The sequence below is a fragment of the Meleagris gallopavo genome, chromosome 5, assembly GCF_000146605.3.
Source record: "Meleagris gallopavo isolate NT-WF06-2002-E0010 breed Aviagen turkey brand Nicholas breeding stock chromosome 5, Turkey_5.1, whole genome shotgun sequence".
In the NCBI taxonomy this organism is placed as follows: Eukaryota; Metazoa; Chordata; class Aves; order Galliformes; family Phasianidae; genus Meleagris; species Meleagris gallopavo.
Window position 1 is genome coordinate 43876802 of NC_015015.2, and position 24959 is coordinate 43901760.

The 24959-nt window shown below is 37.0% G+C and overlaps 1 protein-coding gene across 3 annotated transcripts in view; it reads left to right on the forward strand.

The window, feature by feature from the left end:
• Nucleotides 1–24959, forward strand: part of SLC24A4 (solute carrier family 24 member 4) — a 76486-nt gene that overhangs the window by 41296 nt on the left and 10231 nt on the right. The window contains exons 1-11 of one of the 3 annotated variants that reach the window (XM_031553654.1): nucleotides 465–1328; nucleotides 1402–1478; nucleotides 2556–2630; nucleotides 4556–4640; nucleotides 6639–6742; nucleotides 7507–7581; nucleotides 9530–9555; nucleotides 10115–10168; nucleotides 10677–10819; nucleotides 15751–15920; nucleotides 17560–17704. In XM_031553654.1, the coding sequence (XP_031409514.1) occupies nucleotides 2565–2630; nucleotides 4556–4640; nucleotides 6639–6742; nucleotides 7507–7581; nucleotides 9530–9555; nucleotides 10115–10168; nucleotides 10677–10819; nucleotides 15751–15920; nucleotides 17560–17704 (868 nt within the window). In that variant the 5' untranslated portion in view covers nucleotides 465–1328; nucleotides 1402–1478; nucleotides 2556–2564. Of the gene's footprint in view, nucleotides 1–464; nucleotides 1329–1401; nucleotides 1479–2555; nucleotides 2631–4555; nucleotides 4641–6638; nucleotides 6743–7506; nucleotides 7582–9529; nucleotides 9556–10114; nucleotides 10169–10676; nucleotides 10820–15750; nucleotides 15921–17559; nucleotides 17705–24959 lie in introns of those variants that run through there. The other 2 variants (XM_031553653.1, XM_031553652.1) reach the window with 2 other exon arrangements.

Sequence of the window (24959 nt, forward strand, 5' to 3'; positions counted from 1 at the left end):
TTCTGCTTGTTCAGTGGTTACTTTCATTTTTCCTTGTGGTTACAGAAGGAGGACCAGAAATACAACATTTACCTACGATTAGAAGTATCAGAAGTATCTAAAGAAAATTTACAATAAATTTGAACGATTTTTGTTTTCTAAGATTTAAAAGAAAAGAAGTATCTTTATCTTGGAAAAGCTACGTTCAACATATGAAGTGCTAATTCTGGTTCCTGTTGGAATACAATAGGTCTTAGTGAGAGCAGGTCTTAATGAAAGGCCTACTGAAATCAGTAAAGGAATTGCAGTAAGTCATTGTTGTTGAATTTTTAAGTGTTTTACTTATTGTTAGCACTGTTAGGCAAACTGTAGTGATTTTCAAATAGTAGGTTGAAGAATTTAGGGAGATTTCACAAAATGGTAAATTGGACTTTTGGAAGGAAGGTAAGATTTATGTATATAAGGTTTTAAAAACAACCTATTGCCAAAATATTTATTCCAAGTTAATGTGTTGTAGTGGACAGCAAGTGAAAAAACAAGCTATGAAATCTCTACCATTGCATACAAACAGGGTTCAAATCTTTATGAAGCTAAACACATGAAGCATGTGAATATATCTACTACAAACAGGGTGTTTTTGTACTTATAAAAAACTCAAACACTTCAGAATTGAAAAGTAATTCTAGTCTGAAACTAGAGTGTCCTCTCACTACAGCTAAGAATTTCAAGTGTGTTTGGTGACTGCGGGTAACTCAGTCCCTTTTTCACCCTCTTGCCTCTGTGTTTAACATAAATTCTTCAGTTGAACTATACAACCTCAATGCCACACAAAATTAATCCCAGAACTCATGACTTCGCACATTCCTATGGTCCACATATTGTTTCTGTTTCATCTCTTCTTTTGCTAGATATTGATATTAGTCTTCATGGGAAAATTCTTGGAATCACTTTATTCTTTGTGAACAATTTGTTGTTTGATTTGCAGAGTTGTATAAAAATTTGTAGTTAAGAACTTGATGGATTGTTACAGTCACTGCAGAATATTTCGGAGCAAGTCACACTTAAAGACTATTATTTCAGAATGATGTTTTTAGTGCCTGTGCTGACCACTTTGAGGTATACTTAGAGAGCATTCAGGAGAGTTAATTCTGAAAATAAGGCATTAATAGTATGTCATGTTTGGTACTCTAGAGGTTAGTTTAGGTGACTAGTATGATGGTAAATAGTGACACCTATAATAGTTTCAGTTCTCTGTTTTTTTCTACAGAGCAGAAAAGAGATTCTGATTTGGCAGGTTGTAATGTACTAAGTGGGAAGATACGCTCACGTTTGGTCATATTTTTCTACAGGTATATCCTTATTCTTCAATATTCTGTTTGTAGGTCCTGTAAAATATATAAAATATGTATACTTCTGTTTCAGCCATTCATGAATTTCCTGAGGATATATTCACAAATAAAGAACGGCAGCAAGGAGGGGTTCTCCTTCACATCATTGCTGTAAGTTTTCTTCTACTGTGCTTAATTTTTCTTTTTCTTTTATTTCTTTTGTAAGATATTGATCATGTTAGTTACTGATCATTAACCCTTAACAAACAGGCCTCTGTATTTATCGACATATTTTTAATACTTTGATTTCATATTTTAGATATCCCTGTGTGGGTACAAATGCTCAGAAAGTAGCATTTATTTAAGAATATTATACAGGTCTAAATTTACAGTGCCTGTATATTCATCCTCTTGCAGATAAAATCTAGGCTCCGTGAAGCTTAGAGGGACTGTAAACAGGGTTTGGAGTTCCTTTGTTGATGACATAATCTATGATGTGGAAGATTCTTGAGTCTCTTTGTTTTTTATTGTGCCTCTATGCAAAAGATGCAATTGTAATTAAAACAAACAAACAAAAAACCATGATGAAATATATATATAAAAAAAACACATTAAGATTTATATTTTATTGTAGAAAAAGCAAAACAAATAAGACCTACAGGCTCCAGTTTTCCATTCTCAGCTCAGGAAAAATAATGTAACAAAGGAGACGTTTTTGATGGAGAACAGCAGAATTAGGCCTACTTGCAGGAAACATAAGGTCACATAATATAGAGGGAGCATTGCAAATATGCATGAAATCAGAATCATTACTGAGAGGTGTGTTGCAATGAGCCGTGGTCAGGGTCCTCTTATTTCTAGGTATGATTATTTTATGTTGCTAATTTGCACAGTGTTGCTTTCTTTTCAATTACTTCATCCAGTAATCGATTGAAAATATAAATGAGGACCATGTAACTTGTTAAAGTCCTGCCTGTTACTTTCCTGTCTGTGAAATTTTTTTTTTACACCCTTTTCATTCAGTCATACTTTTTATATTCTAGGATTTGGCAACCATTACTGTCCTAACCCTAGGTATAAGAATCTACTTTTATGCCATTCATTGATCAGCAGAGGTGTTTTTGTTTAAAATGGGGTAGAAAATGAAGCTGTGTATTCTTACCTGTCTGAATTAATGTAGTATTTCCTTTTTCTTCTTTTTATACAGAGGAAATATCTGAAGTATTTCTTGAATTTATTTTCTTACAGGCTCTGTATATGTTCTATGCTTTGGCTATAGTATGTGATGACTTCTTTGTTCCATCCTTAGAGAAAATTTGTGAGGTATGTTAAAGAACTTTATTCCTCTTTTGAAAATGTATTTATACACTGCAGTGAACATTTTGTGCCCTCATTGTTTGGAGTTCCTTCCTGTTAATTTTTTGGCTGCAGTCCTATTCAGAGTATTAAGGCATTCCGTGAAAAATCTACACTGTAATCTTAGCCCATTGGTCCCCATGGGCTCATTCAAGGAGCAAAAATGAAAAATTTCGGGAGGTCAGTTAGCAAAATCCACTCTTGAGTATCTGAAGCATGTATGTAGGATGGATGTGAAATATGGATGATTTGGGTTTGTTACTGTACTCTAGTTTTAAGATTCATTTGTGGAAAAAAAAAATCATGCATTTACAAATTAATGTGTTGGCTGTACAATTTTTGTTAAGTGTTCACCACTGTATCAACATGGGGCAGGTGCCTAGGATCAAGTGGAGAAAGGGAGAATGTATATGAAAAGTATCTCTTGTGATTTGATATGGAATGAGAATATGTATTTTTATATTAAAAAAAATTAACAAATTCCTTTACATAATTGCCGTGAAGATGTTGAAAAATTACATGTAGAATTCTAACTAAGAGTGATAATCAGGAGGAGTTAGAACCTATACAAGAACATTTTATATTGGTCAAGTGTTTGGTGGACTATTGCGAAGTGCATACACAATACAAAACAAGATTTTTCTTCCATTTTGATGGCAAAATTGGAAAACTCATCTTCAGTTTTTTAATAGAAGTGACCATTTTCTGAAAAATGCATGTAATTAATATAAAAACATGTCAGTTTTCCTATGGATACGTAGACAGATCTGCAATTCCTATTAATGTTATGTAGAGCTATGTACTTTTACTTATTGGTAGAGGGACAGGTGGAAGAATTAACAGAGGCAACCAAGATGAACAAAGTATTAAGTAGGAATCTGTTATTTCCCTTTTCAGATCTTCTGTCTTCAGCTTTAAATTGTACTAGTTGGGTTGTACCAATTAATTTGTTGTTCTTTCTTAAAATCTTTGTATTTTGTCTCATGTTCTTCTGAACATTGAGACAGCTAAGAAGAATTGAAATTGTGTACTTACATTTGAGCTCCTTCAGCAGTATGACTAGTGATAGATCGCATGATAAAATAAGAAAACGTGTTTCTGTTTTGTCATGTTTTGTAGCATGCCATTTTTATCAACTTAAAATGTTGCATACTGCCTGAGAAATACATTATTTCTGTACTGATCTTTTATGTCACTAATCACTTTTCTGTCCTTTGAAGAGAAATGAGATACTAGCAATTAGTCTAGGTGGTCTCAAAAAAGCTGTCTTTATCGTTGAAGGAAAATATCCTCAGACAGTCGCAGCCCACTTTTGAAGCTAAACATCTCTACTGGTCTTAGAAATCTAAGGCACTTATATCCTATTAGTGCTTAAGAGACACTGTCATAAAAATAGCTCTAACTGCCATGCACGGGCTTGTCTGCATCTAATTGGACTAATTTTGTTGTAAGTGAAGATAGAAATAGGACTGTTGTTAGTAAGTTTCAATCAGAGGTTATATTTTTCTGTTACCAGTTTTAAAATTTTAGAGACTCCAAGAATTGGCCTTAATTCTTGCATGATTGTGTTTAGAATTCCAAAATTGAATTCTTGAAAGCCATTGGAGTTTACAATCTTTTTGAGTGTGCAAGAGATGCTTCTCTCTAACGTCAAAGCCACTATCATCTGATTAGTTATTTAGAAGTAGATAGTATTATGTGACCACTGACTTAGCATTTAAAAGCATTTTATTTGCCCAAGGTATATTTGCCAGGAGGCAACGTATCATGGGAACTGTTTGTTCTTTAATAGCTCGGTGGCCAAAAAATGTAGAACTTCTATTGTTACAGCTGTATAACTGCGCACTGTAAAATGAGGAACAGTGCTGACATATCCAATATTTCTCTTCCAGAGACTACATTTGAGTGAAGATGTTGCTGGAGCCACATTCATGGCTGCAGGGAGCTCCACGCCAGAGCTGTTTGCATCTGTTATAGGTATGGAACCCACACGCTGGCTTTCATGAAAGCTCTTAAAAAATCAGCAGCAGGTCAAGCAGAGGCATCCAGAAGTGCTACTATTCTTCTGTCAAACTACAGTCAGCAATTGCAACTGTCAGCTAATCTGGGGTGCATGGTATAATTAACTACTCAAAATATCTCATGAAACTGTGAATCTCCTCTCAGAACACAGAGAGGAATGGTTGATTCTGAGTACTGAAAGTAAAAGAAGAGTTGTATTGTATTGCTGTCCCTTGAGAAAGAATTAGAGGTATTTGATGTGTCTTTTGCTTCTTTTGTCATAAATTAAGGAAATTAATTTTAGCAAGGAAGTAGGAGAACAAGAAATAAGGAAGAAGAGCAAATTAATATAGGTCTGCTAAAATCAGAAAGACATAATGTTCTGTGTACATTACTGAATTTTTTCAAGTAATCTCTATACTATTAGGGATTAATTATATAGAAAGAAGGTCTCAGCGGCAAAGCAGAACCATTTAAGACAGGATTATGCTAGTAGGGAAGGGAGAATGCAGCAAATGTGATTCATCTGTTTTTAGTAAAGCTTTAATATACTTTCTGCTACTATCATGACTGACGGTCATACAAGCTTTAGGGAAATGCAGTCTAAAGGAATGTACTATAAAATCATGCCCAAATTATTAGAAAGCAGATTTCAAATATTAATTAACTAAAAGCTAGGTTTAAAGCTGGTGATGCACTTGAAGACATCCTACAAATTTCAGACTTATTTTTTATATATGACTTGAGTGAAAAAATGGACACTAGATGGAAGGCTGACATAAAGAAGGATCTTGACCAATTTGAAATCATCAGGATGAAGTTTAATGTCAGAAAATGGGAAGCATAAAAATAATGAAGTGAATATATACCCAATGGGTATAGTAACTGCTCGGAGGGCTGTAGATCTGAAAGGGCATTGATGTATTGCAACAGAAGCAGGAGTCAAATAATAGTGGATGATGGGATCTTGCAAATAACAGATGATATTGTATTAGACCCATTTATAAAGCACCAGCTTTATAAAGTATCCTGCCTTGCTCAGTTCCACTAGACAGCATTTGGAATATTATATCCAATGATTTTATGAGTTTCAGAGGAATTGCAGACAAAATAGAACAGATGCATTGACACACACACGCGCACACATACACACACAAAATGGTAGGAGGTTCAGAAATTATTATCTTAAAGGTAATCTCAAAAAAAAAAAAAGTCTGTCTTTAAGGCTCCCTTTAGTGAAAGATTTGAAGTACAAGACACAGCTCTGTAGTGCATTCAAGAAGTAAGAAGTTATCTTTGGTCCTATCTCAGTGTTGAAGATTAAACTGGATAATACATAGAGATCTCTTCCTGCACTTAAATTCTGATAGAATTCTGTTACAGATAGGTATTTGAGGCATAGTTTAGTTTGGAACTAAAGGAAATGTGAAATTTGGTACTAGAACAACTTAAGTTTGAATCTTGTTTGCCTGTTGGAGTTAGAAGGCACATGTTACTGCTCCCAAGAAGACTCGCAGTTTTTTGAGGTAAGAATCTCTTACTGCTATGAGACATTCCAAGAAGCTGCTAAATATTGAATGCCTAAGAGAGAGGTTTCTATGCTTTATAATACTATGTGAAAGGAATTTCATGCTTCTGATGTGAGTGGAGATATTTTTCACTCATTTGAATGAATTACTACGTCAGTATCATCTGAAGTGTGAAATACAGAACTTAGTGTAGAACTAAGTGGGTAAGGCAATTATTTAATTTTAATAAAAATACATATACAATACGTACATATAGACATGTTCATCCAAAAATGTGAAGCTGCTAGCTAGGCACAAAATATTCCACAGGGAAATGAGCGTTTATTATGAAATATATTTCAGTAAAACTCTCAAATGATTTGTTGTTCTTGAGTAGTATACATGTTTTGACTAATTATCTGTGGCCTAAAATGAAATGGTGGAGGTAACATTTTTTCCTCTGCAGGTGTATTTATCACTCATGGAGATGTTGGAGTAGGGACCATTGTCGGTTCAGCTGTTTTCAACATCCTCTGCATTGTAGGTGTATGTGGATTGTTTGCAGGACAGGTTAGTAAGATGCTTCTCTTAGTGGAGTTCAATTGCTCGTATTTGATTGGTTTGCATGAACAGGTATTTGAGGAAAAAAAAAAATAAGGAAGAACCATTAATAAAAACACAACAAAGCCAACAAAAAATGAGCTGGCAGCTGAAGAATTATCAGCTTGAGAAAAAAAATTATGGAATGCTTTGCAAATAGCAAACGTTTCCAAAAAGTTCAACTGCAGTTTCAGCACTCTGAACGTGCAGCATACAGAGGAACCTCATTCCTCTTCATACAAGACTGTGTCTACAATCAGATGATCAGTGGCTTCTGTTAATCTTTCCTGGTTCTGATTCTGATTTAAAAAAAAAAAAAAATTAGGACAAAGTCATGAGATTTCTTGTATCTATTCAGTGGATGGTTAGACTGTGTATCTTATAGTTTTCTGTATTTAGTCTGCTAGTCATCCACAATTAGAATGATATGGGAGCCATTGCTTTGTTGCACTATGAGTTGTACTTTACAGTTGAAATTATAGCGAACTAAAATATTATTAGTAAGAAATCTATTTCATAAATGGGAGGTTTTAGATTATTTTTATCAATACTGGTTATTATAGATACATTGTCTAACAGACTGATGAGATCCTGTTAGCATAAAACTACTATCTGTTCCAGAATGATTAAGCGAAGTTCTGCTCATGTAATAACCAAATGATTGCAAGATGGAAGCCATTGTTTTGTCTTTAGAATTGCTTACTTTTGTTGTCTAAAGCTGTGATACTTTTCAGGTGGTTTGTCTTACCCAGTGGGCTGTGTTCCGAGACTCTGTGTACTACACCTTATCTGTTATCATACTTATTGTTGTAAGTAAATCTCTTGTCAATTAAAGTTTTTTATTCCTCGATTTTGAAGGAACTATCTGCTAAGCATTGATATGTGCTGATTAACAGTTATTTTCCTAACTAGCTCTGGTGACATCCAGAAGTGAAAGCTCAGCACCACTGTATCTGCCAGATATGAAAACTTTATACAGTCTCACAGAATATGTGTCCATCATGTCAATCCACATTCATTCATTTTGTACCTATGGTGTGTAAAGTTCTGGGGACCAGCAGTATATGATGCAGTTAGCACTCTCTTCTGACTCAGAGAAACTGCTACTGGATATGAGAATATTTGAGCTCTACCTTGCACCTCTATTTTAAATAGAGAAAGTGTCTGTGTCTTGTTTCTTCACAGTAGTTTTATTTCACAGATTCTGGGTAAATTTTTCTAAATAGAGCACCAGTGAGATATCACTTTGTTTAGAACAGTGAAGTAGATCTGAACATGTATTTTTATAGTGGCAGGGAAGGGAAGAAGCCACTTTGTTCAATTTCTAGAAGTACAGATCACTAGTTGCCTGATCAGATGCTGAAGTTAAAAGGCATCGTATAACCATAGGATGGTTTGGGTTGGAAGGGAATGAAAACTCACCTAGTTCCAACCACCCTGCCATGGACAGGCACATCTCTCAGTAGACAGGTAACTCAAAGTCCCATCCAACCCACCACTGAACACTTCCTGGGAGGGGGCATGTACAGCTTCTCTGTACCTAACCACTCTCAGTGAATAATTTATTTCTTATATCTAATCTATGTCTACACTCTTTCAGTTGAAAACCATTACTGCTTGACCGGTTACTACATGCCTTTTTAAAAAGCCTTTCTCCATTTTTCTTACAAGTTTCCATTAAGTCTTAAAAGCATCTTCTGAGAGCCTTCTCTTCTCCAGACTAAACAAATCCAGCTCTCAATCTTTTCTTTGTAGGAGAGATGATGTATCCCTGTGATCATTTTTGTGTCCCTCATTTGGATCCACACTAACAGGTCCACATCTTTTATGTTGCTCCAGAACTGAAGGCAGTATTCCTGCTGGAATCTCACAGGGATGAAGTAGAGTGAGAGAATCACCTCCCTTGCTCTGCTGGCCATGCTTCTTTTTATGCAGCCCAGGATACAATTGTCTTTTGGGGCTACAAACACACTACCAGCTCATGCCCAGTTTTTCATCCATCAGTACTTCTCTGCCAGGCTGCTCTCAATCCTTTCATCTCCTAGTTTGTACTGATGTTTGGGATTCTCCTAACTCGGCACCTTTCACTTGACCTTTTTGAATTTCATGATATTCTTATGAGCCTACTTCTCAAGCCTGTCCAGGTCCCTTTGGATGGCATCCCTTCCTTCTGTTGTGTCAGCTGCACCACCCAGCTTGGTGTCAGCTGCAGAGTTGCTGAGGATGCACTTGATTCCACTGTCTTCCACTATCTACATCGTTAATAAATATATTAAATACTAGTGAGTCCAGTACAGAAACTGGAGGGACCCCTCTTATCGCTGATTTCCACCTGGACACAGAGCCATTGACTGCAGCTCTCTGGATGTGGTTATCCAACCAATTCCTCATCCATCAAATAGTCCACCCTTCAAATCCATCTCTCTCCAATTTAGACGTAAGGAATATACAGAGCAGGGTAAAAACGTGTTTTTATTTCTAAGAGTAGAAGTGAAATGTCTCTCATATGCTCACACTGTTCTACTAAATATTTGTAACAGTCATTAACAGGGATCCAAGCCTCATCCAAAAATCTTATGCTTTAGAGCTATGAGGGGCATAATCCATATGGTGAAAGTTCTGGTTAGAAAGGGTCAAAAGGGGAAATCTCCAGTAGCTTCTGGCTAGATATGACTGGTACTTATTAAATAAATTTGAATGTTTTCAAGATAGATGAGAGAAATGTAAACTTATGTTTCCTTTTATCTTTCTTTCTAGTTCATATATGATGAGAAAATAGAATGGTAAGTTGCCTAGACTATTCAGTAACATACTGTATTTACCATGAGACTGATCAGTTAATGGTGTTGCAGCATACACAGATTTCATTCATGCAACCTGTAAGCAACAACTGGATTTGACACTTAAGAAAGTTGTTCTGCTCTTATTCTAGTTGTTAACTTTTACAGTTGTACTAGGTGTCCCAGAGAATGGGAAAAGGTGGGATTCCAGTGGAAGATCCTAGGCATCTTCTGAAAGAGTCCTCTAAAAGAGTGCCTAGCCTGTGCTTCAGAACAGATGCAACAGAATGCCTTGGCATTGTGATCCTTAGAGTGCAGCTCTGGTTTCTGTCTATGTAGCATGTTTTTGGAATACATGGATTACATTTTATTTGCATGTTTATCAGAACTTGATAGACTTTGTTTCCCCCATTCTCTTCAGACACCATCGAATCTAAAAAATGTGAATCCCGTATGCACAAATGTGAATTGTACTAGATGTTTAATGAACATTCTTATGTAAAACTTGTGAAGGATACAAGTGTTTGAGTTGTCTTTTAACTCTTTTTTTTGTCTCTCTGAGGTGGGAAAGCCTTATACTCATCATTATGTATTCATTCTACATACTTATCATGAAGTAAGTGCTTCTTTCTTCTGTATTTCTTCTCTTGTTAATAGACCATTTGGTGCGGTTTTGTCCTTGGCTCTCCTCCTGAGAACAATGCAGCCAGCCATTTTTCTATCTATGGTCCCTTGCATTTTCATGCTTAATCACTTTTGTTCCAAATATGTGCCTGCAGTGGGGAACACCATGTTCAGAGAAGCAGTGAGATAAATTGACAGCTGGTGCAAAAGGGAAGAAGCCATAGTATAGTGAATGTCCTGGTTCCAAAATCCATGACTCCAATGTTCTGTTTTCCCTGAATGTGGTCTGGTCTTTTTTTGCATTCTGGTATATCTTATGAGAGAAGTACAGCCCTTGCTATGCTATTACACTGCCACTGAATTTAGTAGTCTTTTCTCTTTAACTTCCTATTAGTTGTCAGAGAATGTGCATCTATGCTGTACTGCTTGCTCGCAGAAATTGTTCTCGGGTATTTGAAAGTTTGATGAAGAAATGTAGCAGACCTTTTTTGCACTTTCAGGTACAATGTGAGGATGCAAAATTTCTTCACTCTCAAAAGCAAGAATGTTGGAAATGGTGATACAGTCGACAATGAGATGGAAGATGGTAATAAATGTTATGCCTCTAGTTGTGATGACCCGTCCATTCCATTACTGTGGAAAGGTAAGGCTGAGCAGACAGGACTTGGAAAAATAATAGTTCACAGGACCTTTTTCTCTTTAATGATGACTAAAACACTGTTGTAATTCAATCTTAAGTAGGATATTTTATTGGATTGACTTGAAAGTTCAGCAGTCAGGCCACCAGTTGAGAAAAAAATCAAAATTATATTTTGTAGAGATTCTGAAAATAAGCTGCTTTGCACATGGGCAGTTTTGCTTCCTTTTTCTCTTCTGTTCAGTGGTGAGCTGTGAAAGAAATATTCTTTTTTTTTTGCCAGGAAGAAGGTTGTTTTCACCTGGAGGGAAAATAAAAAAAAAATAAAGATTGACTAGTTTGGAACTAAAAGCTGAGGGTTGAGTGTAGATGGAGAGAAAGGCACAGATCAGTGGGCAAAAGGGATTACATGTTGAGTTCAGAAGATCTTCAGAAGACTGATTTTGACATGCCTGTATAGCTCTGCATACATTGCCAAGCACATATGTAAAAGTGAGAAATGCAGATTCTTTGCTGTTTGTTTCCTTGTCATAAAGGGTAAGAAGATGACACTCAACATCAGGTACAGGAGGTAAAAGCATGCCCAGGTTGTTGGTTTTTTTGCTTTTTGTTTTGTTTTGTTTTTTTCTCTAAGCTTGTTTGCCTTTCTTTCTACTATTACCTTTTTTTTTTTTCTAGAGAGAAAAATCATTGCTCTGTTCAAAGTTCTAGCTATATAGTTCAGTGAGATCGAGCGACTCTTTGTGAGTGAGGTCTCCTTGCTGTGTACTTAGCAAACATCTCACATTCTAGAAGATGAGTTCAGCAACAATGAAGAAAAATTTGGAAAGGTCCCCATGTAGTAAAAAATCATGACAAACAGGAATTTACAGCAGATACAGATAATCCTGCTCTTTTCTGCTTTTGCTCTTATACCAGGATCTCTTCAAAGTAGGTAGCATCACTTGCACTTATACAATGATAGCACACATATTCATTTATTTTGTTTAGACGGCATTTAATACTGAATTTAAAGAAACTCTAATGGTAGCATAATTAATTGAAGATGTCTTTGAAATATTTTGGTCTCAAGTGCAAGGTGTTGCAGTTGGGCTGGAACAATCCCAGATATCTGTACAGACTGGGAGTACTCCTTGAGAGCAGGCCTGCCAAGTAGGACCTAGGGACATGAGCCACCAGCTGCTGACATACTTGCAGTCTGAGGGGACATCCATATCTTGGGCTGCATCAAAAGAGAGGGGTGGCCAGCAGCATGAATGAGGTGATTGTCCTCCACTAGTCTGCCTTTGTAAGACCCCATCTGGAGTACTGCATCCAGACCTAGGGCCCCTAACAGAAGAACGATGCAGAAATGTTGGGGCAAATCCAGAGGACTGCCATGAAGATGATCAGCAGGCTGGAGCACCTCTCCTATGAAGAAAGGCTGAGAGATACAACAAGAGGAAATGGCTTCAAACTTAAAGAGAGTAGATTTAGATTGGATATAAGGAAAAAGTCTTTTACAGTGAGGGTGATGAGGCACTGGAACACATTGTCCAGAGAGGTGGTAGAAGCCCATCCCTGGAGATGTTCAAGGCCAGGCTGGATCAGGCTCTGAGCAACCTGATCTAGCTATGGATGTTCCTGTTCATTGCAGGAGAGTTGGACTAAATGACCTTTAAAGGACTCTTCCATTTCTTAGGATTCCATGATTCTATTATATATTTCTAAGATTCATCTCTATGGCCACTCTATGATAGAGGGAAATAACACAGACTGCTTGCCTGTCCACCTGTTTCCTTTTCAGGAAATGTGAAGATTATTTAATGATGCTTGTAAAGAACATGTAGAAAACCCAGGCACATAAGTATGGTTTTTCCACTAGCTGTTGTCCACTGCAAATTTCTCCTTTAATTTTCTTTTTAAAAAAAAAAAAAAGCACTGAGACTACAATTTCAGTGAGATTCCCTTTGCCTTCTCCAGCATTCATTGCAAAAAATACATGCCACATTAGAGGGACCATTGTGAGGAAAGTGTGAGAGTACAGGCATTATCACAGGTAAAGAGCAGAGGAGATAAACAAGAAGTTAAGGAGATAATGGAGTTTGGATTGGGTAGTGGAAGATGGTGGTGCCAGCCTCGTTGCTCTTTTGATGGATACCCTATGTGTCAAGAAACTGTCCTGGAAAACCATCACGTGGATCCCTGTTTTGTTTCTCTCAAATCAAAATAGGACACATGCCATGTGCTATATTGGTGGCCTGCTGTTAGTTGGCACTTGGCTGGCTTCCTAAGCTGAGCTGCACCTCCTTCAGTAGTGGCTTTCTGAAACAACAGTACTGCTAGTTCACAGTACATATGTCATATGCAGCTCATTTTTTTTAAAATTATTTTCTTGAGCTTCCACTGCTATAGTATAAAAGCTTCCATTAGTGGAGCTGCACAGAGAAAAAGGAGAGCTTTTCGCTTTAAACTAAAGTCACTTTCATGGGCAAATCCTATACATACAGATGAAGGTGAAGTATTAGTACTTTTTAAACAATGCTCCTATTTTAAAGCACAGACATGACTTTTCTTATAAATTTCCACCAGGTGGCATGATTTGATGCCTGCCTAAAAACAGAAGCTTTTGATAAAAGTGGGGATTTTTGGTGTGATACCTTAAGAGCCTGATTAGAGGTAAATTGAAGTCAGCAAGAAGCTTTCTGTTGACTTTGGCAGGGCTGTAGGTGATGTCCTTCATGGTGAGCAGGAAATATGGGAAATTTGTCAAAGGAAAAAGCTGTTCTCAGAAGATATTTGTCTGAGGAATATCACAAAGGAGAATTGGAAAAAAAAAAATGTAACTGTTGCACAATTGTGAAGATGTGGGATTTTTGCAGTTTTTAGATGGAGCTTATTTGTCCTATATGGGGCCAACATGTCTGTATTTATAGGCATATAGAGTGAGACTATAGAGCTGTTATTAAAACCCATGAGTGATTTGCTGCAGTAAATCAGAACAGCTGCAGTTATTCACATACGTACAGATTTATTCTACATCTTTACTCAGTTTTTATCAAGGATGAGTACATTTTGTCACTGTTCCCTCATTGTTTTAGGAGGCAGTTCTAAAGCAACTGCAATGCTTTCATGCTATTTTCGTGATACTTAAAGATAAAGAAGCACTATGGAAACTTAACCAAAAATTCACTTGAGAGCAATTAATCTGATGAGACTTAAAAAAACATCTGGCCGTTTTTCCAGGGTTGATGTAAAAAAAAATTTTTTCATTGTCTGACTATGGCAAATGTTAGGCTAATGTGATTGGGCAGTATTCTGCAAGGCCTGATTTCTTTGTAGTTTGTATATTCTTTCACAGGAAAAGCTACTACATACTAACTATAAGAGTCAAGAATGGCTGGGCTCCTCACTTGTATCATCAGTTGAAATGCTCGGCAAGGTGAATTGTTTTAAATGTCAGAAGGGAGAAGTTAATTGCTCTTTTGTGTTTGCCAAATGCAAAACGCTTCTAGTTCTCTTCACCTTTAGAGATTTAACTGCAAGACAGAACTACAGAGTGTATTCTTGGGGAAGAACATATTTCTTTATGAAACCAAAGATCTCTGTTTAACTTCTCAGGTCACTCCAGTGTACTCACAGATAACTCCTTGTACTCCATTATCTCCTTAATTCCTTGTAGTGAAACAAAGCAACACGCTGCAATGCAGGAGGGTAAAAGATGTAGCCATTTACTGATGATTTAGAGGCTTGCTGGTTTTTTGTGTTTAACAAAATGGAAGGTTACTTCAGCTTTCAAACAACTTTGTTAGAAGATGCTTTGAGACAGTACAACCTTTATTGCATGATGTGTTTTACACGTCTGTATGGATCCAGAAAAACTTATTCCTGAAAAACAAAAATATTTCATCACTGTAACAATGGAAACTATAACTATGTAGATTTCTGTGTGTTTAGAACAGGTCCATTATAATTCCTTTGCTTGAGTTGAATGTTTCCTTCGATTTCTTTGCTTCCTGGCTGGAACCATGCACTAATATTTATCTTTCACTTCTACCTCCTACATTCTCTTCCTCTTCTTAATGTAAGTAACAATGTAAAAGGGGAGTGGGAGGGCAAAGCTAAGCTAAGCAAAGCAGTAAAACAAGCAACAAATAATGTTTTTTTCCTAATATAATATTATGTGTAATAATTATTGCAGTCATGCATATCTTCTGCCCTGCTTTCTAACACCGTATGGGTATGTCTCCTGTCTGCTGAGCCTTGCTTTATGTGCTACATGTAGTCGTAGCATTTGTGAGAATATTGATTTGTTGTTAAGCTTTAGAAGTCCTTGCCTATTCTTGTGTTGATTGAATATAATTTTGTTTCTCTGTGCTCTCACATCATAGAGCAAAACTCTTCACCTTGTTACGAGTTCCTTTATATTAACAAAGGCTTACTCAAAATATACTTTTTTTTTTTCTGGACAACTGCTGTTTTTCATAATTTAAAATCTTATAATGTTTAAGATATGATAATATTCAGTGCGTTCCTTTCCAAGAGGAGTAAACAAAACATTGAGGACTACTGGTTGTGTGTCAGTATCTATTAAGCACCCTAATCTAGTAAGATAGCTTTATAGGTTTTGGGAGTGCTATCTGTGCTTTCACAATGTACGTGCTTTTGGAGAAGGCTTACAAAGCCATAGAAAAATAAAATAAAATGGTGCCACACCAGAAGTGGGCATCTGAGGGCATCTTGGTGGCTGCCTTACTGGAGTGAAATCACCTTTCAACATGTGGTCTAAATGAAATGCACTACTGATGAACAAGTTCACCAGGCTGCAAAAATATTGCAGGAAAGTCACTGGTAAATTCACATCTTCACTTTAGTGTTAATCCACGCCTAAAGAGAACAAATTTGGGCAATGGGAAGAGTGGATCTTACAACTAACTCTGTCCATTTGTGGTCATTAGTGAAGGGTGTGCAGCAGTATGGCAAAAACAGTGTTGTGATGGTGGATGAGATCATCTGCTCCAGTCCCCCCAAATACCGGTTCCCTGAAGCTGGATTACGGATTATGATCACAAATAAGTTTGGACCACGCACCAGAATGCGGATGGCAAGCCGAATTATAATTAATGAGGTAGGTTTGTTATGAAAACAATAGTATCTGTGAGGTAGAGAGGTTGCCAAAGTGTCGTAGTGATTGTGGAATTGAGCTTCTACCATGTTTCTGGGTATGGGCTAGAACTTTCTGCAGTAACCTATGTCACAGCAGATCTGAAGGTGAGTTCCCAGTTGATTATGCTGTGTGTCTTAGTAGAAGGGCAGTCACCAGGGAGAGATTCCCTTCTCTTCCTGCCAGATGTTTGTTCAGTGTGTGTGTGTGTATGTGTATGCACCATTTGGATTTTATCTGTAGAAGAATTGTTTTTCACCATTACAAAAGTGATCAAGATAAGAAAGAATAGTGGGCAGGCAAATCAAAAGTCTGTAAGAACTTCTCTTTTATGAGCAGTGCATCAGGAGCACAACAGATGTTTGCTTGCCTTTGTAATCTTCACTGCAGTCATTGACTCAAAATGAAAATGCACTAAAATCCTTTCATGAGAGGATTTGCTCTAAACAGTTTTGGTTAGCTCTTAATTAAAGCCTTGTCACCGTTGTATGTTGCTTGTTTCATACCCTGCAGCTGAAGTGACAGGACTGGCCAAATGACACTGATCTGACCTTGCATTAAGTACAGTTAACAGGGGAAAGATCAGATAGGACACACAGTAGCAGCTGTCTCTGTAAAAGTGTTTCTTTAGAGCAATTCATTTATCAGAAATAAATACTTCTTAATGTATATGTGCCCAGGGAGCTGATGCTTGCTAGCTGCTCAACATCTGCAGAAAACATTCTCTGTATCAGGGCATTTTGAATCTATATTGTTATGTATTTTTACTGCCAAAGCTTTACAGAGTCTTCTCTATTTTAATTACTGTGTTTTAATACTAGATTTCTTTTGCATATCATTCAGTTACTTTATTTTTCCAGACAAATCAGAGGAGTTTATATGAAGGTGCCAGCAGTTTGTCATTAAAAACATGGCATTTATCAACCCCGTTATCTCACCTAACAAAGTAAATTCTTATTTTTTTTATACAAGAGTAGGAAATTATTGTTACATTCACATTCTCCAGCATAGTAAGTAGTATATATACTGATATATACTCTCACTGTTATTGTACTATGTATTTTGAATGTAATGCTCTGTAGGGGCAACGTATGAGCTTTGTGAGATTTTTTTGTGCTTGAACAAGGACACTGCAAGTTAATCTTGCTTTTGAAATAGTATTGTAGTACCTGTATTTACGACAAGGAACGGGAATGAGAAGGAGGCAGAAGAGTTGGACCTGTGTAGGAGAGATCTCAGACAGTGAGTAAGCCATCTTCAGTAGGGTAGAAACATTTTGGTTTTTACCACTATGTTATGATGCCACTTCTGGTTTGAGTGGAAACTGCCGAGTGAGAAATGCTTCAGAATAACCAATATGATTAAAATGTGATGTGCAAGAAAAAATTCAACAACTTTGTCAATTGTGGCTTGCAATACTCATGCCACTAATTTTGGGGTGTGTGGTCAACACTGATCTCATACAAACAGATAGACCACAGACAGATTTGCTTGTTGCTGGCGAAGGAAGGTTTTGTGACTTGAGTTGGACAGGTAGCAAAACCAACGTGTAAAAAAAGTCAAGAATGAAACTTACGGCAGGTTTGTCTTCAATACTGTGCAGCGCCAGCGGTTAATCCAATCTGCAAATGGCTCAAGCAAACCACTTCAGAATGGGAGACATCAGAATATTGAAAATGGGAACATTCCTGTGGTGAACCAAGAGGAGGAAAACGAACAGGATAATCTGTCTCCGTTTTCATTGCCAGGTAAACTTTATTTTCCAGACGCTTACGGCAAGGAAACAAGAGAATTAAAATGCCAAACAGCGGTTGTAGGAATAGACAATATATGTGGGAATAAGAGAAGGAAGGGATATGATTCGACTGTCTAGAGGTTGGATTTCGTGACAGTAAAATATGGAGGCTACATGACCAAAAGCAGATCTTAGGGATGTGTTTTCCAACCATCATGCACCACTGAAGTCCTGATTTGCCAGATGTGAAGAGAAAGCAAGTAAAGTAGGTTTATGTTCAAAAACTTGACACAACAACCTGGCAAAGACTGCATTGCAATTCTGAAGTGAACTGTTAATACTGCTCTGCTGGAAATTACAAGGACAGAGGCAGCTGGATATATAAATATGTTATAACTTGATATAGTGACTATAGGGGAGTCTTAGACAAAGAGTAAGGAGGGTTTAGAAGGAAAAATAATCTTTAATGCTTTTGAAGATGTGTAAAATTCTTAAAATGGCAGTATCTAATAACTTTTGAAAAAGCTTTTGAAATTTTTTAGAAATTGGTTTGAAGGGCTATATATAACCAACCTCAAAATGCTGATGCCCATAGCACATTACAGGTTGAGTCCCCCTCATATGTTTTGGTGATTAGACAGCAGAGATTAGATCAGCTGTCACAAATATTTAGTCACTAGTAATTTCTTACACTCTTATTGTTTAACCCCAAGATTTTGCAGTATAGATGAATATCGCATAGAAACAAGGAAGAATTTTCCATTTATCTCAGTTCTAATTCCTTTAAGATTCCATTGCTTCACTTGCCATCAGTTTAAAAGAGATATTTGTGACTGAGCAAATAGTGGAGCAAGCTATGTGAAGATTGGATAAAACTATGTTTTAATATGTTACTGTGCCGGGTTCTCTTAGAGGATCTTGCATTCAGCAGTTACAGGCTTTTATGGAGGTTAAAGTGTGGAAACAAACTCATTCACTACTGATGGGCTCATTAGCTGTGCTCCTGATAATCAATGAGAGCATAAAAAAAACTTTTTACTGTATGGTAAAATAAGTGGATCCAAGTCAGCAATGCAATTTTGCAAAAAAACAAAACCAAAGCATCTTAAAAATGCAGGTTTGAATGCACGTGTTGGCAAAGAAGATTTTTTAACAGAAGTGTTTTTATCAAGTGTTTTTCAGCAAGTTTTAATTGGACTGCACAATTGTGCATTTATTTTTATGTTCCAAGACATGCAGAATTCTTAACATGTGGCAAACATTTATCTGGGGATCAAATTGCCATGTCTGAATCTTGAACAAATAAAAACAACTTCTTTTTGAATAAAAAACACACTTCGGAGTGGAGCTTCCTACGTGTGTGACATGCACAACTGACTAAATGTTTAGAACAAGAATAGCGTTGAGACTTATGTCATTGATCTTCTCTTAATGTAGTTTTTCTGCATTTTTGAGAAAGTCCTCAAGAAAATTAAGTGTAACAAGCCACAGTGGAAACACTGATGATTCAGTTTTACTAGAATGAAGCAAAGGTTCATTGTGATTTCAGAGAGCTTGCATAAAAATGTTAATGGCATTAACGTCACTTGAATCCTTAACGTTGTTTTCAGGTGTTGTTATTCCTCTACTGTCTGAAGATGAGTATATAGCTGAGTATATAGATGAGTATATATGAGTACATAGCATGATGGATGAACAATTGACTAATGGATTAGGCTCAAAGGGTTATAGTAAAATAGGGTTATGTGAGACTGGTGGCCAGTCACTAATGGGGATCTCCAGGACTCTATTTTAGTGCCATTCTCCTCAGGGAACACTATAGTCATGCATATTAAGGATGTTTGCAGACGATACTGAATTAGGAGGTGCTATTGACTCCCTAGAAGGTAGGGAGTCCTTGCTGAAAGACAGTGACTAATTAAAGGGTTGGGCAATCACAAATCACTTGAAGTTTAGCAAGAGCCAGTGCCAGACTGTGCACCTGGAATGGGCCTATCCTGGCTATATGTACAAATTGGGGTATGAGAGGATGGAGCACAGCCTCACAGAAGAGGATCTGGGAGTTGTGGTAGATGCAAGCTGAGTTTGCCATAGGGCCAGTGGTACCCTGAGGTGCATCAGACAGCACTGCCAGCAGGCAAGGGGAGGGGTGATCTCATGCTGCTCTGCAGTGTGCAACCTCACCTCCAGCACTGAGTGTGTGTTTGGGCACCTGAATGCAAGCAGGACATAAAGCTATTGAAGAGTGTCAAAAGAAAGGCTGTGAAGGTGGTGAAAGATCTAGAGGGCAAGATGTATGAGGAGCAGGTGCAGCCCCTTGGTTTGTGCAGCCCAAGGCAGAGCAGGCTGAGGGGAGGTCTCATGGTGGCTGCAGCTTCTCATGGGAAGCAGAGGGGCAGCTCTGAGCTCTGCTCTCTGTGACAGTGACAGGACCTGAGGGAATGGCATGGAGCTGTGTCAGGGGAGGGCCAGGTTGGGTGATAGGAAAAGGTTCCGCACCAGAGTGGTGGGCATGGAACAGGTTCCTCAGGGCAATGGGCACAGCCCCGAGCTGCCAGAGTTCAAGAAGTGTTTGGACAACAATCTCAGAAATATGATTTGGGTTTTGAGTGATAATGTGTGGAGCCAGCGGTTGGACTCAGTGATTCTCGTGGTTCACTTCCCACAAGGGATATTCTTTGATTCTGTGATTATATTTTGAGGGAAAATTCTTACATTTTTGCTTTCAAAAGTACATTTCAAATAACTTTGGGGAAAATATGAACAGTATCATTCTTTGTTGTTTAAGTGCTGTGACACAATCAGTAGCCTAAAAAAAACCCTGTCATTTGCAACTGGCTTTAGGGAAAAGGTAGTTTTGCAGACAATTTCCCAAAATCTCCTCTATTTTTCTTTTGATGTATTTTCAAGCTATTCTTTCAGTACCATAAAGAGCTCTATGAAGAATAAGCACTGAATGGACTTTCCAAGTCAACTGCTTGCAGTGTGATAAGTAGAAAATTCACTCCAATTTTTTAAAGAACTACAACTGCAAAGTGGCTAGAAAGTGTCCCAACCCTTTATTTTCTGTTTTCTTTAGTCATCTATTTTAGCCTATTTTGGAGTTTGGCTTCCCTCCCTCAAATTGTATGTTCTACATTCTTTTGCAAGAACAATTTTTTTCTGAAATTTAAAAAAAAAAAAAAAAGTTTAAAATGCATCATCTTTAAGTAATGCCCAGGTATCATTTGTCATCTGTAAGATTTACTTATTGTTATCCTTTATCCTCTATGGTGATGCTTAGTAATAAAACGAGGGCTTTAGCACACAGAAATAGAGGAAAACATTTTTACATGCAAATAGTTGTAACTCATCTTTAGCCTGGATTCCATATGTCAGACATTCCAAGATATTCAGCCTCAGGGTGTGGTTCAGGCCTGTCTTGGAACAGGATACAGTATGTAGTTTTTATGGAAAGTACATGTCATCGTGCAAAACAGCCTTGTCTCCTGTTTCTCTTTGGGTAGAAATGTTCTCTTTGGAAGAGGAATTCCTTTATTGACCTAACCATTAAGGCATAAGTAATTATCCTTTGAGACAAAAGTTGATTTGATGCTTTACTGTTCTATTACTGTACGCTTTTTTGGAAACAGGTTCTTAGACTTCACGGGGGTAAAAAAGGGTTAGAATAAAGCAGGATGAAATTGAGCAGGCATATGTTAACAACAAAATGATGTGTAAAAGCCTATGAATAGCTCAGTAATGTTTTAGAGCCCAGACTCAGAAAAGCAGTTCTGTGCAGCTCTTAATGGATGCTTAAATCTCATTCATTGTCACATGTTCAAGATCCTTTAAAACACAAAGTGTTCTCAGCTCTTATTGGTTTCACAGAAATGAAGAATTCCATCTCTTATAGGATTGGACCAATGATGCTTTACGTAAGTCGTGATGGTGTTAGCTAAAACAGGAATATTAATTCCTGAAGCTAAAATAAAATAGCCATAAAGGAGATTACCAATCCTGCTCATTTTTGTATGGATCCGAAGTATGAAGACAACATATAGAACAGAATCAAAAAGGAATTAACAGTGTCTACTAAAATTGTACAAAGTTCTTGTACTGAGTTAAAACAAATCTTCACCTAGCCCAATATTCTAAATCCAACCATGGCTGTATGAAGAAATCTGGGAAAGAATGAGACAAATTTAGGTCCTTCTACTACCCCGATGGTCTTTTGCTATTTTCAACTTAAGGAATGAGAGAAGTTCTTCCAAGAAGATATTTCAGACCAGGACTTAACTGCTGTATTCTAAAATGCATTTCTGGGAGAGCTTCCTCTTACCTAATGTCTGTGTAATAGCACATCTAGCACATCTACCATAGAATTTTATTTCACGAGTTCTTTTGAGGCAGATCTCACTGGTTTTCACACATACTGCCTTTTGATTTGAAATGTCTCGGAGCTCATGAAGACTCCTTTTGTAGAAAACTAAACTAGAAAAAGTGTTCCAGGAGAGCAGCTAATGAGTTCTATGTAGGAAGATATACAGGAGAAATTGGCAGAAAAATAGGTGCAAGTTTAATTTAGTAACTCTATTATGTTTGCTCATCATTTGAAAAGGGAAAAGAAGAACTTGAAAAATTCTGTGAATCCCACTTCTCCCTTTAAAAAGTTTGATAAAGTAGATGGCACAGTTGAAACATAAAACTAAATCCAACCGAATCAAACAAATATAGTGAAGCACCCTGCTCAGTTGCTTTTAATTTTTGTTGAATATTGTCCTATGTAAACCTATAGTAACTCTGAGGGTAAAGCTTGTTTATGCAAATGGTGCAAAGCCTTTTTTTCAGGTGTACCAGTTCCCAGTACACCAAAGATGTGTCTTTAAGAGAAAATTATTGGCATAAATCTGAACATGCAAGGAGTGGCAAAGGTATAGAGGAATAGAAATGTGGGTTATTTCCGACAGATCTTCTGGTCTGGAATTTGGAACTTGCATTCTGGAAAATGAAACTTCTGAGAGAAGTCTTAATATTTTGGAAAACAGTCTGTTTTGAATGAGGGTGAGAAGTAAAACCTCAGTATTTTTCAGAGGAAAAAAAAATTGTTTCCAAAGCTCTGTTGCAGAAGAATTGAAATAGCAATGTTTTAACATATCTGCTGCCCAGTTGGAAGGCTGACAAAGGCTAGGCCTTCTTGGATTCCTTTCTATCTGCTGCATAGGCTGGAGGTAGTGCATTAATGCAGAGTCTGTTGCTTCCATAGTTCCTAGAGAAACTTGGAGAACTGAAATCAATCAGCAGTTTCCAAGAGGCCTGAGAGACGGTTTCTGTGTTAATTTTCCTAACAGCAAATTTAAAAGCATTTACTTAGATTTACTTAGGATTTTTAATTTCACAACAGAGGCATTTTTCAGTGGAAAATAATTCTGATGGAAAATTCACAATGTTTATTGTATCTGTTCTCGTTGCTTCAGTGCTAGTCCCATACTTGGACAAAAATTGATGTTCCTCTGATGTGTTTTGGAAATGCTCAGGAATTAATTAAGCTCTCAGATTGGCGAATTTACATATATTAAATTTTTCCAGTCACTCTAAACTCTGATAAATTGCAGAATTTTCTAGCAGTAATATACTCACTGTCTGAATTATTGTGAAGTTCCCATGTGGAAGAGTGTATGCTACTCATAACACAATTTCAGGTCAAGATTTGAATTAATGTTGCTAATGATATGTGAGTGTAAATATTATCTCTAGTATAAAGCCTAATTAGGACCCAGGAGACATGTGATTTGAACATAACTTTTCACTGGGGGAAAAACATGTTTGTCCATTTTTTATTAATGATAAATGGTAGAGAGATGTACAAAGATTATAAAAAAAAAAAAGTAATCAAAAAGTTATGAAGTACAGCATACATGTCCTGGACTGGCCATTAAATGCCTTATTTTTATTGTAAATTTACTGGTTTACAAGTACTGGTAAATTACTGGTAATTTACTGGTTTAAAACAAACAAAGAAAAAGAAAAATAGAAATTAGAAGGAAACTTCAGAAAACCTTCCTTGTTTTACAGGTAAACTTAGAGAAAACCTTTCCTATCTTTCAAGTTACCTTAAGTTATAAATGTGAAGGGATCCATAACAATATAGTTGTGAAATTCCTGTATGCCAATTAGATTCATGTTTTTCAGGGATGTTGTAACTTTTTTTTCAGATCATACAACTACTACATTGCCTTTAGAAGATATCTTTTTCCCTTTGAAAGCTGTAGACATTCCAGTGTTCTGAAGACATGTTCTGAAGTAGTCAATGTGTGAAGCTGTGGTCTGTGCTAGATTGCTGTTCTTTTAAAGGGAAGACCAAGTGGAGTCTGTCTAAACTCAATGAGTATTTTTCATGCAGCTTATTGACTAAGGTTATCTACACTGTAAGCATTTGGAAGTTATCTTTGGGGCTAGCTCTAGCGTGGTCCCATGGACTAAATTGCTCATTATTATTTAGAGCACATTAGGTGTGTACCTATAGTTATACGTCAGTGGAATTTCATTGGTGTAACCCAGGGCTGCTCTGCCTTGCAAACCAAAAGACAGTAAATTGGAAGTGTCGGGAGATTTATTTAAGATCTGAAAACCTGATCTGAATGCAAACACAAGTGTAATTTCATGCTTTTGTGCAAAGTGCATCTCTACTCTATGTGAATGTTCTAAGTATGATAGTGTTTTTCCTAAAGAAAGTCACTTCCCATCGTGCCTTAAGGAAAATATTCCTTTACTATCAGTGCTGTGAGTTGTGTTTTTGACTTCTTTCAACAGTACTCTATATGTATGTGAAAATAGTTCTTGTGATCAGTGCTGAGAACTTCTGGAAAGATGACAAGCCCAGAAATGTGCTGAGATTTAACAAAGGACTCTTTGCTGTAGGGCTCTCTCTTCATGCATTTTTAGAAACATGTAAATAGGCTCTTCTGTAATGATGTTGCCTTCTATAATAAAGCAGTATTCTTTTATTATTTTCATGAGGAAGTGTGGCAAAATGCACCTTTCCTCAGCTGTGAGTCACTGCAGCAGCCTTCAGTCCCAGGGCTCATAGGAGTAGCTGGTACTGCTTGTAAAACAACTGAGCTAACATCCTGTAATAGGGCTGTTGGTGTACTTTTACAGAACAGCTGTGTATTGAATAATAGGCTTAATGAGAATGAATTTTTTTTTTCCTTGCAGATATACTAGGAAGCTAAACAATCATAAAACAATTTGACATGTTTAGTTATTCTAGAGTGAACAGTCAAAAA